Here is a 13,537-nt window from a genome sequence, read left to right on the forward strand (position 1 = left end):
TGAATGACATTTTTCTTTTCCCCTGATGTTTTAAAAGAGGATTCCGTAACAGACCAGCAGATTTTAATGCCAGCCTAATATTATCTTATGTGTGCATTTTGATGACATATTGCAGGTTGGGTAAAATAAATTAGATTAATCAGAACAGTGTACTAAGTGGGTATTATTGCACCGTCTCTCAAAAGAAATCCCCCTTGACACTGCTTGTGCTTTCTTACTTGTAATTGCGTGCATTGTTTGTTTTGTAGTTGTATAATTAATCAAATGTCTATGCTGTTTGTTGAGATTTCAAAGCCTACATGGATGTCTGTCACACAAAACGTACAAATACGTTCAAAGTTGTTTTTCATTTTTTTCTAACTGCAAAGGAACTGTCCTAAATATGCTTCTGTGGGGGAAAGTCTGTCATTAAAACATCCTCTAAAACGACAGCAAGTCCACCTTTAGATGGAAATTTTCCTAAGGGGTCCTTTGGATTCGATATACCAAACTCATTTATGAATTCAAAGTGCCATTTGAGCCATTCTGGCAACTTTTACAAGATCCAAGCTTTAATATCCTGTGGCACACTGCGCTTTAGATTAAATGTAAGATATAACATATTAGATCATGACTAAGTATGACATAGGGGTTTGCCAGACACTCAGCAGTCAGTTAGTGCCACCCCGACCACACTGCCAGTCAAACTTTGTCTCAAATTCCCAAATAGACCATGTAATCGCCCCCCCCCCCCCCCCCCCCTACAGCTAGCTATTCAGTTCTTTCAATTTCCCACCTTCCCATTTTTACTTTAGAGTATATACCTGCATTTTTGGAGTGGTAATTTGAGAATAACTGGTGGGGTGTTCTGAAATGAGGATCCAATCAGGCTGTATGACCTGTCAACAAAAGTCCTAATTCAGGACATTGTCAAAGGTCCTGAACTGTTCTGAAGTGTCTTGAAAGGATTTCAATCAACAGGGGTGACTTCCCACATTACTGTAGATGTTATAGTTGTCAATGACTCAGCATTACTTTTACTTTCACTTAACATAACTTTTTCTTCTAAATGTCAAGCCACCGGTTCTTTTAATATCACAGCATTACCAAAGTTCAGTCAGCAAATTCCTTGAAGGGAAATTCATCCAAAGGGATGAACGTGCAATTTTCTCTGTTCAATGTACACACAAAGAAAACATTTTATAAAAGGAAGCAAAAATGACAATGCATGCACTGATGGAGAGTAATAAATTAACAAACCCACAGATTTTTATGTATCCTTGTTAGCTGGCTGTAGACTTGTGGGACAGAAGGAGGTCCTGCAGCCCACACTCGCATACAGATCTGGCTTTAATGAGCCTACTTTGAGGAACACAGCCAATGGGACAGGCAACCTGCTGTCCCCATGCCAACCTCAGCAGGGCACGGAAGATAAATAATGGACAAATCTAATAAAATGACGCACTGAAAAGATAACCTTGCCATGCGAGACGCACCATATGGCCAGGAGGCACAACCGAGTGCTTTTACCGAGATCTGAAAAACAACAACAGCCGCAACAACACGGTGCAACTGCTTTAAATGAAATCAGCTTTTATCTAGCCAATTTAGACTAGAAAGCAGAAGCACACCCCAGTGGGTCTAGATTAATAAGGAAAAAACATTGACATTTATTCATCTGGCAGACACTCTAATCCAGAGCCACATACAAAGAAACGGTACATAAGTGCACATAATAAGGCCACAGGAGCATGAACAGTTAACTCCAACTCTTAAGTGCATGTGTGTGTGTGTGTGTCTGTGTCTCTGTCTGTGTCTGTGTGTGTGTTTACACACACTTGCGATATGTATAATTTCTCTCTTCAACATAAATTACTATTACACATAACAAAAATGGATTAAGACAGGACATCCTCATCCAAGGTGATCTTTAATACAAATTCCCAAGCCCACCTGTTTTAACTCTTGCCTTTCCTTTAAGATTCCATCTGAATGTTAGAAAGGTGCATGAGAGTTAGCAGCCTTCACAGTTCCAGTGCCACTAGGATCATCTATGTCTGATCATTTCCTTTTGGTATTTTTTTAACCAACACCTCTATCAAGTGGGACTTGCTTGTCTTGCATATTACATCTTACCCAGATATATTCTGTTCTTTATGTAAGAGCCTTCAGTGGGCCAGGCCAGATGTCCAAACCAGCACCCTCCCTCCTGGGACAGCCCTGTTATGTACGTCCAGAACCCCGACCACACCTCCAAACTTTTGGCATTCTTAAACACCAGCTACTTAGCACTGTACCCTCAAAATCACCTCCTAACAACATACCAATTTCTCATCTCTGATGAGAATCCCTGGGGGGGCACTGAGGCAGGTGCATGATGGGAAACAGGCAAGACCTACACCTTTTCATAACATGTCTCCAGTCTGGGGCAATGTACTGTAATGTCTCCTAAACACGGCCTCAGTAGCATGGGCACATAATGTGTTAGCTCTTCCCTTTGGAGATAGGAGGAGAGAATGCAGGGAAGACATGCAGGAAGCATGGTGCTTGCTCACTCTCTCACTCTCTCACTCTCTCACTCTCTCACTCTCTCTCTCTCTCTCTCTCTCAGTGATCTATCATTCCTCCATTTTGCTGACAAAACACACAAGTTGTTTCCTCAAGAATGTCCACTGTTTGTATGAAACCTGACAGTTGTCCTGGTGTACCAAGCATTTCCTATGTCCTCAATCTTTCTCCATTCAATGCAAATATGGCATTTTTCTTCATGAACAGTTGGCACATGTAACAGTGGAAGCATGACTCCTAAAATTCAAAAAGGCCTCATTTGTCTCCCATCATGTTTTTAAAAACCACTTAAAAGATAATATTTCATATTACTATAAAAGTGTAGGTAAAAGTAAAATCATCCTTTCACTCTGCCAGTGCGTAAATGACACAGATATGTGCATAGTAAAACACACAAGGTCACAGGGGACAAAAGCACAATTCATCATCATTTAGACTGCCTTGAGACTACAAATAAGACAGATGTCAGAAGATAGAACACTAACATTATAAACACTTAAGGTGAGCACAGATGTGACTGAGATTTTTTTCCAAAAGCATGCCATCATTGGAGTGTGCTGAACACTAAGGCCAGCTGAGATGTCCAGTCAGATGTTGTTTCAAAGTTAGCGCCACCGGGAGGCTAACGCAAGCAGACATTTCTGTGCCAGTTTCACACGCTGCACGCTCCACTTCGTTCCACATTCAAAGTCAGTTTTGCTTTACCGAACACTTCAGGCAGAATGTAGCTGAGAAAAGGAAGCATTGTTACAGCAGGCACTCCCCGCTGGGCCCATTAATCAATGCCTCTTTTCCCATTCTTTTTGCATTACTGTTTTAGCAAGAAAAAATAGAGCAGAGCAGCGCAGAATCCCACCATGTGACCTGCTCCACTGATAAACTGACTCCACAACTCACACCAGTGCAAACCAACTCTCGGGCCAAGTTACAGTAAATGAGGTAGATGAATGCTAAAGTAAAAATAGCCTTTCGCAATGTGAATGAAGCCTGGCAGTGCTACAGTTCTTGTGGTCTGTTGGTGCTTTTGCTGCATTCTACTATCATGACGTACAGGCAGGGAAGGGGCGTGTTCTCGGGCATTTGATCATGGAATACTGACCTACATTTGTGCATGGGAGATCATAAAACATAAGCCTCAGATGTTTCTTCATTCTGCTCTCTCAGACCATTCAAGGAAAACCTCTCAAAAATGTACACTGTACATAGCAGGATTCAGCTAATAAATAAATTCTCAATACTAGCATGGTATTGTGGTAATGCTGCTCTAATAATATATCAATGTCGTGATATTGTATTGTATACCAGGGAAGTTAGGTCAGCCACTTTAAAATGGTAGTGTGTTCTACTGCAGTGGACAGGTTTTCTCACATTAGCAAACCTGAGAGTAACATCAGTAAAATGCTGAGCTGGCACAATAGAATAATACCGGAGATAAGATAAGCATACCTTATCTCTATGGCCTATTAGCATTTCTGTGCTTAGTTTTCATAGGCTGATAACTAAGGACAGGCTTGTAAATGTATCAAACCAGTTTCAGCCTCTCATGGCAGTGTTTCAATGGGGTTGTTTGATCACATTGTTTATACGGAGTTATAAGTGACATGCACGTTGACTATAAAGAGGAATAGTGACAATGAATGATGCTATGCCTCCCGAATGTAAAAATGTTATGAAAAATATACAGTTTGGTAAGATGATAGTTATTCTTTCTTTCCCCAGTAGGCCAAGACTCAGGAATGAGGCTGGCTGAGGATAAAGTAAAATACATAATGGTGCACAGGTGAGTGCCTCACCAGCCGATAAATGGAAATTCTTTTCATAAATTAACTTCTCAATAAATTTTCTATTAAAATTAGAAGATGATGAAATGTGTTGGCTTCCCTTCCCTCGATAAGAGCCATTGCTGTGCTGTAAATCATCATGAAAATAATTGTGTGTCATGTCAGTTTTTCATGCCTTCAAGTAAACAAGCATAATTAAGTAATTTAAAGCTGCCCCAATCCACCTTCCAGTCTCCATTAAACTCAATTAAACAAAGTTGAATAAACAACATGAACAGAATTGACAATGCAACAAACTAAATATAACTAAATGTTTCTAATGATCATAATTGGTATAACGTTAACAGCTCCTTGTTGCCTACAGTTGTCTTCCTTATACCGGCATGTACTAAGAAACAAGGAAACCTGCTGAGAAAGCTGACAGGAGCAGCTGATTTTATCCTGAACCAATCAGAATCACTTAAATTGGTCACAGGTGAGGTCAGTTAACTTTGGGCATGATCTGGATGTTAAATGTTTAGACCTGAGCACAATTACAATTCCAAGGGTGTGTAAACTTATGCAACCAAGGTGTTTTAGTTTTTCAGTTTTAATTTTTTTTTTTATTTAATGGGTTTTCATTTCAAGCCCCAAGACAATAAAAAAGTTTTGAAAGGGTGCGTAGACCTTCTAGATCCACTGTATTGTAGGCTAACAAGACCTAACTAGGAAGCATTTCAACAAAACAAACAAAAGTTTGACAACTATAGTGCTTATTATGGGTTTGCTAGCCAGAAAGCTACCATACCTGGCAGGCTAAATAGCTACATAAAAATGGTTCCTGTTCAGTCACATAATGTAATTGCTAGCATTCACTCCCTATAACTTAACACACAGAACCACTAGAAACATTCCTCTCATTGCTATGTAGCTGCACGTACATCAATTTCCCAATGTCTAGGCACATAACCCCAGAGTTTACCCAGAATCTTGAGTGTTCACTATGAGAAACTCTCCTGGGACTTACAATGAATTGCCCTCTTTCTCCCACCATGATCTCTCTACCCTTCTCCTCCCCATCTTTTTACCTTGGCATTCCTCAGGCACCTTCCTAGCTGTGCCCCCATAAGGGAAGGCCACACAGCACACACACACACCCATGGAAGGCACATCCAGCATAAAGGAGACACCCGAACAGTGCAGGTTAAAAGGCCAAGGTAGAATACTGCAGAGGTACCCTTAATTTTGTGTAATAGCTTTAGTAAATATCTAACAGTCTGAATGTGTACAGTGCAAGCTTCCCTGAAGAAGGCAATCTGCTAAGCAAATAAGTAATGTGATAATGTAAGTATAACTGATGCTTGATGGAACAAAAGTGCTTGGAGTCAGCACCGCAGAATGCCAGGCTGCTGGTGCCAGAGAGGGCTGACAAGCTCTGACTGATCCAAGATGCAATTATGAAAACCTTAATCTGCCACATTTAGAGTCAGCTCAAATGCTGCCTGTGAAACAGGGAACAGTTACACCACTATGATGTCTGTATCTTTGGGGGTCAAAGGGTGAAATCACATACAAAGCAATACACATGCGCGCGCGCGCGCACACACACACACACACACACACAACTGATACCAGAAGCTTTTTAACCATCACTCTTCCCTTAAAAATAATAAGCCTTCTGTATATTTATGAACGAAGAAAGGGAATGAGAGAACAAAAGAAATAAAGAAAACAAATGCCGAAACACTGCTGGTTAGTCTTCACGTCTTAACTCAACTTAACTGTTTCCTGGGTGGGCGGCAGTGTAGCATAATGGTCTGGGGCAGAGCTTGTAACTGAGAGGTTGCTGGTTCAATACCCTGCTGGGGCACTACTGCTGTACCCTTGGGCAAGGTACTTAACCCAGAATTGCCTCAGTAAAGACCCAGCTGTAAAAATGGATAACATGTAAAAAAAACTGTAACCTATATAAGTTGCTCTGGATAAAAGCATCTGCTAAAAGACAATAATGTTATAATGTAATGTAACTTCCCACTGAATGAAGACAGTAGCGAATGAAGTCCACAGGTACTTCTCTTACTCAGCAATGCTCTCTAAGACAAGTGACCCACCCTCACTCTCCTAAGTTTCTTTTCAGCAAGGTGAACCCCAATGAACCTGGAAAACTCAGAGCCTGGAAATAAAAAGACCTAAATTAAGAGAGTTTTCTTCAATGTAGTCTGGTTTCAGCACATGAGGTACATCTGAAGACATAACCTCAAAGAAAGGTCTCTTTCTGCCCTGTCATATTTGCCTCTGTGGTGCTCCCTGTTGCCAGGTTTAGAGACCTGTCAGTTTGAGCAGAGGGAATCCCTAAGGCTAGATTTACCTGTAAAGTTACTATCATTGGGCAAGCATGAAAATATTGCATAAAATAATATGGAAAAGTACAATATCTGAAAACAGGCATGAACCTGCAGTCAACTTTTCCAATTCACAGCACTGACCCAGCAGTTGATTTTTGCTGTTTTGGGAGCTTTTAGCCCCCTTCTTAGTCCTTGTGCATGCCACCGCTGCTGCACAAACTTACATTATTCATGTTGACAGCTTACATCATTTACCAGTTTTACCATTCGCTGGAAGTACTCAAAGTACCTGCTTCCCCATTTCTTTCAGTGAGACATTATCAGAATCCTGACAACTTGAAATGCCACTCCTCTACAAAATTCCCCTTTCATCAGCTGTCCCCTTTTTGATGTGACCTTTCAGTCACTGCAGCTATCATCAGAGCAGATGTGATCAAAACTCATCAGTAATTCCGGCCCTGACTGACACCTTTGGGGTGGGGAAGCACTAGAAAGGGTCGACAAAGGGTCAAGGTACAAATGAATTCTCCAGTGATCATTCTGCTGTCTGAATGTCTGCCATACTAGCCTCCCTTGAGCACATAATCAATCATAGCACAATCTTAGATGTACCACCGCCTTTTTTTTTCAAAACCCAAATCACACGAGAAACAAACATTGCTGCTGCAATTTTACCTACTCTTTATTCAGAATCCTGCAGATTAAATACACGTTTTCAACTTGAATTATATTTTTCATTGATTTCAAGAATAGCACACCTGTCAGGTGTAAAATGACAGTGATGACTTATAATTAATCCCCACACGACCCTGTACGCATGATTCCCACTGCAAATGATCCAATGCCTTAAATGATCCAATGTGTGACTGTTCCACAAAACATGTCGCTATGTTTGCTCAATATTCTACAATCAGAAATCCAGATAGTGATATCAATCAAAAGTCCACACCACACAACACATCTCTAGTGTCACACACTGTATTACAGTATATTCTGAAATCTTACCATATATTTCATTTTTTTTCTCCACATAAGCTGTCCATGGCTTTAATGGACAAAATGTGACCGCATATAAATATAACTGTATTAGTTTCACACCTCAGAATCTAAAGCATTTCATTAGCCTTATGCGTATTATATACTTGCCTATAGTGTAACTGAAGAGTCACTTTCTAAGTAGGGAGTCATGTACTCATAGGTGAGTAAAGAGCAAGCCAACAGTGTGGCTAATCTGGATTCCAACCATAGTGAAAGTGCTTTGTTGCACCACACCTGAGGAGAACAAACGGTTTGTGTTAAGAACAAAACCAAATCCTTGCCTCTGACACTATGCCATATAAGTAAATATAAACTTCATACACACTACAAAATCCAAAACCCTTTCTTTGAAACTCTGGATTCCAAACAAATTCATATGTTGAGTCATTCATTTAGCTGATATAAGAAGATAAAGTGAACAGAGGAAAGCGATCTGTTGAAAACAGGGCTAGACATGACCAAGAGTATGAAAAGTTGTGCAACACTCCAGTTTAAGCAGAATGATCTTTGTCCTTACCTTTGTATTATGGATTTATGTATTCCAGTCACTCCCAAACTAATAATGTTGTGCAAGTAGTGCATAAAGGTAGTGTTTACTTTAATGTGTTCGTAAAATGTATAAACACTTTGCAGTTATGAATCAGCCTTAGTCCCACCAATAAAAAATACCTTAGTAAGGACTCTCATATGGTATCAATACTTAAACCCTTTCTACTAAATCATCTCAGTGTACAGTACCTTAAAACTGTACAACCTCTCACTGTATCAATGTACTCACATCACCCTTTAAGAACAGCACATGATGACAGAGCCATAGCTCCAAAATGTTGGTAGATCTGGAAAGATATACACAGTAAAATACGTTTGGGAACTACGGAAGAACAGGAAGCAACAAAGCCTTTTCATTCATTCACTTCCAGAAAGAAGTACTTTTTTCCCCTCTTGAACAGAGTATCAAAGCATTCTTACAAATCAACCCTGAAAAAGCACTGTTTACATTGTTCAGTGTTAGGGTGGACTTAATTATAAAGGTATTTGCATGAAGAAGCATCTTTGATGTTCTTTAGCTTGGCGTCAGTATGAGGGTCAGGGGCCGGAGAGTGTCACAGTCACATGGCTGATATATCAAGGATATCCTCAAGTCTACACTAGGGGCGGCCACAACAAGTACAGGAGGAGCAGAATCTGGGATATGTTCAACTGGTTATGGGCCCCAAAAGTTTTCACACAGAGGGTGACAGGGGGGTTACTGAAAATGCTTCACAGCCTCAAGCTTAAAACCTCACCTTTCACCACCGCCTCAAGTGAAAGGCAAGGCACTCTGCCAACAGAACGCAAACCTGGGAAATAGCAAGGGATGTGAGAAGCTCAGAGCTATATGGGTAATGTGGACTGTATATTTATGTGACCAATGTGTTGATTGGGAAGTGATGACAGAGGGACAACACAATTTAGTTATGACGAAGAAAAAGCTGTAGCTGTGTTTGGAATTTTTGGTTCTCCTACAGTTTTTTTTTCAGTCTATCTCAAAGTATTTCAGTTAGCATGTTAGACACATTTGGAAAGGCTGAACCTTTCTTATACACTCACATTCTTTTGGAGACAGCATTTCTCATCACAGGATTAAGAACAGAAATAACTTATAATTGGATGTCTCAGCAGGGAACTGAATGTGGGTCTCTCTGCATTACAACACTGAACTCTCTTGTTAATGATGGAGCATCAAATAGTGAAATGAGCATAGTCTTACATGGAGGAACATAATTGAGGCCAGTTCATACTTGATTTAAGGGACATTGTTATGGAATATGAAGGCTATATTTGTTCATTTTAGGGACACCAAGGGTTCATTTCTCCTCCTGGCACTCTTATGCTCAGAGAGAAAACTCATGAAGACTTGTTAATACATTTCTAGCCTCTCTGTCAGTTGGAAGCATACTGATATAGACCTAGCCTGTGGAATCCACCAATATATCATACATACATGAGTTCTTTCAGTGTGGCTGCCATTGGATTTTAAAAGTGCTTGGTACTCTGTTCAAAATGAAAACTCTACCCATAAAATGAAGAAAAAAAGACTCCCACTGTGTTTAAATTTGATGTGGGTTAACAAGTAATAGCTTTGCATTCAACCCTCTCCACAAAAAACTGACTCATTTATTTACAAGATTTTGCACATTGTCATTTCCAGATGACAGTCACAAAACCCCAGTGGATTGGACAGTGCCGTTCAATAAACTAGAGGTTTGGCTTTTCGTTAAAGGAACCCTGTTGTGGATTCATTTTCCTGTACTTACAATTTCATGTAAATAATGTAACTTGTAAATGCTAAATTGCCTATTGTGATTGTGTTATAGTTACTGTAATGTTGCAACTTTCTCCATATCTTTTGGAAGGTCATGTGAGTTGTACCTGCAGACAATCTAGAACATGTTTTTGTTCTTTGCTGGCTGTGAATAAAATAATTTGCTTTTCTGCAAAGCGGGGAATCTTCTGAAACTTCTGCTTCTGCCTCATTATACATAGATCTTGCTTCCTGTTTTTTTTTTGTCTTCCATCTGTTATGCTGCAAACACTTACTGCCACCAGATGCAGAAAAACTTAACAAATATATAACTTGGTGAATACAACTTAACTCATCACCCTATTCTAAACTGTTTTATGTGTATGCTACTCCTCTGGACACTTCTGAAAAGACCCATGAGCATGTTAGAGATCACTGGAGATCATCCTCGTATCATGCAGTGAGCAGTTCATCTGTTTGTTTCAAGCCAACCATGTGACCTCATGTACATCGCTCAGGCACCAACGAGCGGCAAGGTTTCCAGCAAGAAGAAACCAACACTGGCACATAAATCAGGATAAAAAAAGTGCAGTGTGCATCTGAAGCATGTGATACCATTTGTTGCATCTGATCATTTACTAAAGGATCAGGGCAATTAATCTTTTTTAGCATCCAAGATTTTCATGAAGATACTGGGAGTCAACATATGATTCTGCAAGTATACTACATGAATATATTAACTCGTTTCTGGCTTCATAGGTTTCTTCTCAATGCTGGGGTAAGTTCAATGGGCAGATGTGGAGGGGCTTTCTGTAAGAGCGGCAATCGGAGATTCTTTTAAGATAGCTTTGAATACTCCCAGCTCGGAACTTCACCTGCACTTCATCAGCACCTCTGTGAAATGTGTAGTGTTTCACACATAACTCAGTGGTGCTGTGTCTATCACGCTCTGACTCAGGAACCAATGTGACATACTGTAATCCAGACAAAATGTATAATGTTTCCATGAGATCCCCAAAATGTCTTTGTACAACTGTAGCTATTACAAGCCAATGGGCTCTCAAATCTTCTGTAACTGTGGCGTAACCCGCTATCGACTATTAGACCCAACAATCACAGTACAATGACTGATAAATTCAGCTGAAGACACAACAAGCCTTAGGGTGCACATAATCTAAAGTGCCTCACTATCAATTTTCTGAAGGACAATGTTCATGGCAGGGGGATATGTATCTTCATGTGTCATGGGATACCTGCCGTCTCTGTCACTAAGCTTCAACGCAGCTCTGTGATTCAACGGGTGACTTCAAATGGTTTAAGAGGCATGGGCTGAGGGCTTCTACATCTTCATGTCTTCCCTGTTCATATCTTTACAATGCATTGCATACTAACCCTACATAAGATTCTTAGTAGGTTTATTCTGTGCTAATAAGCATCCACGCATACATTACATTGGCATTCACATAGGATGCCATTTGTTGTTTGTCATTAACAGACTAATGGGTATGTTTCTGCAGAGACCTTGTTGTCAGGAGCCTGGTTTTTAAACAATTTTCTGGGAATATCAATCTCTGGGAATACTACAGCACATTGCGGATGCTACTCAGATGTGACAGTTTTGTTGCAATCGTTGTGGTTATTTTGGCATCGAACATAATATTTGACCTCTAGACCTCTAATCCTATTCTTGCCTTCGTGATAAGTTTATATAGTGCTATTCAGTCTGCCTGGAAGGCAGCTATTAAAGATTTTTAATGAGCCCTGTCAAAGTCAACCCCCGACAATCTCGGCCTTCCGTTACATGGGACCCTCCCATCAACAAAGCGTTCACGAGCAGCATGATACTCGCACATCTGACACAAATGTGCTGGTCCACGATAAATTTGGTGAGAACAAACAATTCAATATCTGTCAGATGTCACCTCCAAAGACTCACGCATACAAAGTCGCGAAAAGCTTCACGAATTAGGGCATTCTGCACCTGTATAACTTCTCACATGTCATTTTACTGCATTATTGGTCTGATGTTACGAAAATATGCCAACTAGCTTTTTGTACCGATGTTACATTGCGCAATCACTTAGAATCCTGAATTTGTCATTACTAAAAAGGCGTCACGCCTTTTTTCTTGAAAAAAAAACAACGACCCAACTGTAGACGTAGCTCATTAATAACCAACAAAACATTCGAGATGCAAATGAAAGGTCGTTTGAAACAACCACCCGCTGAGGGAACTATATGGTACAGCTAGAACAACCATTCCTCAATAGGAATGAAAAGTCATCTTGCCCTACACTAAACATACAGTAGCCACAGCACTGAAACCAAGAACGTGTACTGGGATGATGGCGAAAAAAAAAAATCTATCAAACATTAAGGACTCAGTGTTCATTTCAGACAGGTCGTGCAGCAGGAGCACAGCAGTTCAGCTGCTACTTTCCTTCCCTGTGATGCTATGAATTGGGACATAGCGGTCTTATTACAAGAATTTCTTTCACCCTTTTACATCCTTTGCCTGGAATCCCGTCTCTGCATTGCAGCCTTGAGATCTGAGAAGTAGCACAACAACCGTTAGCTACAGGCTTTAATCTCTTCCATCCGTGATGCGAAGTTTCCCAACAGTATTTTCTAGATTCATGAGACAATCGTATTACCCCTCTTAACCTCGCCCCTTTATCCCGATTAAAGAATAACCGCGCAGACCACAGAATCAAGACACAGGAGCAAAAAACGTGGAGGACTGACCTTTCACTTGCGTCTCGTACTCCGCAATGATCTCCTTGTCCTTCTTATATTTAGTTTGAGATGACATGTTGTCTGAGGTAATGAAGGGTAGAACGCAGTGTGATGTCCAAGCCTAGACAAGTCTGTTTGATTGGACGTTATATTTTCAGTTTCACGGTGTGAGGCTGGTTCACACCACCTCTCAATACGAACTTTGGAATGCTTTCTTCGCTTCACGATATCTTTCTGAACAAGACCAAAACCAGATTGCGTAAAGAACAAACTTTGGGTGTCGCTAATGCTCACCTGCGTAGGCAATCTACTTCTCTACGCTCACGCGCAAAAGCAATGCTACGCTACAGTTGCGAGAAAACGAAGGCTCCTCCTTTCATGCAATAGCATGCCATCCGAAAGCTTCAACGGTTGCCAAGAAAAAATCCTTGTGTTTATGCAAGAAAACCACTAGACTGTGAATAATCCAATATAGTATGCCCCTCCATTAGCGATGTACTTATTTCAGTACCCCCTAAATGAGCGGCGGAGAGCGCAAGCGAATCGCAATCACTGCGTCCCTTTACAGACACCCTGCAAATCCGAGTTCTCGGCTGTAGAATGAGGATGAATTGAGGCGGGCGTCACATCAAACTCCGCCCACTGGGCGCCTCCCGTTTTTTTCATATGTCATGAAATTATAATTACATACTCACAATGGGCGTGAAAAGACCCATATGACTATAGGATGAGCCAAGGTGTGACTTCCGTGTTTGACATTAACCCTAAGACAATTTTAAAAGTCACACAAGAGATATTGCTTTTTTTCCCCCTTTTTAAAGAACGTA

General features: G+C 40.6%; 1 protein-coding gene across 2 annotated transcripts in view; it reads right to left on the minus strand.

Moving 5' to 3' along the window:
- LOC118780471 (SLIT-ROBO Rho GTPase-activating protein 3-like) overlaps window positions 1–13,290 on the minus strand; it is a 69,372-nt gene extending 56,082 nt beyond the window's left edge. For both annotated transcript variants that reach the window (XM_036532967.1, XM_036532966.1), the window contains exon 1: window positions 12,720–13,290. In XM_036532967.1, coding sequence (XP_036388860.1) covers window positions 12,720–12,786 — 67 coding nt within the window. In that variant the 5' untranslated portion in view covers window positions 12,787–13,290. The remainder of the gene's footprint in view (window positions 1–12,719) is intronic.
- Window positions 13,291–13,537: the final 247 nt, after the last annotated feature.

The sequence above is a fragment of the Megalops cyprinoides genome, chromosome 7 (assembly GCF_013368585.1).
Source record: "Megalops cyprinoides isolate fMegCyp1 chromosome 7, fMegCyp1.pri, whole genome shotgun sequence".
NCBI classification, from domain to species: domain Eukaryota; kingdom Metazoa; phylum Chordata; class Actinopteri; order Elopiformes; family Megalopidae; genus Megalops; species Megalops cyprinoides.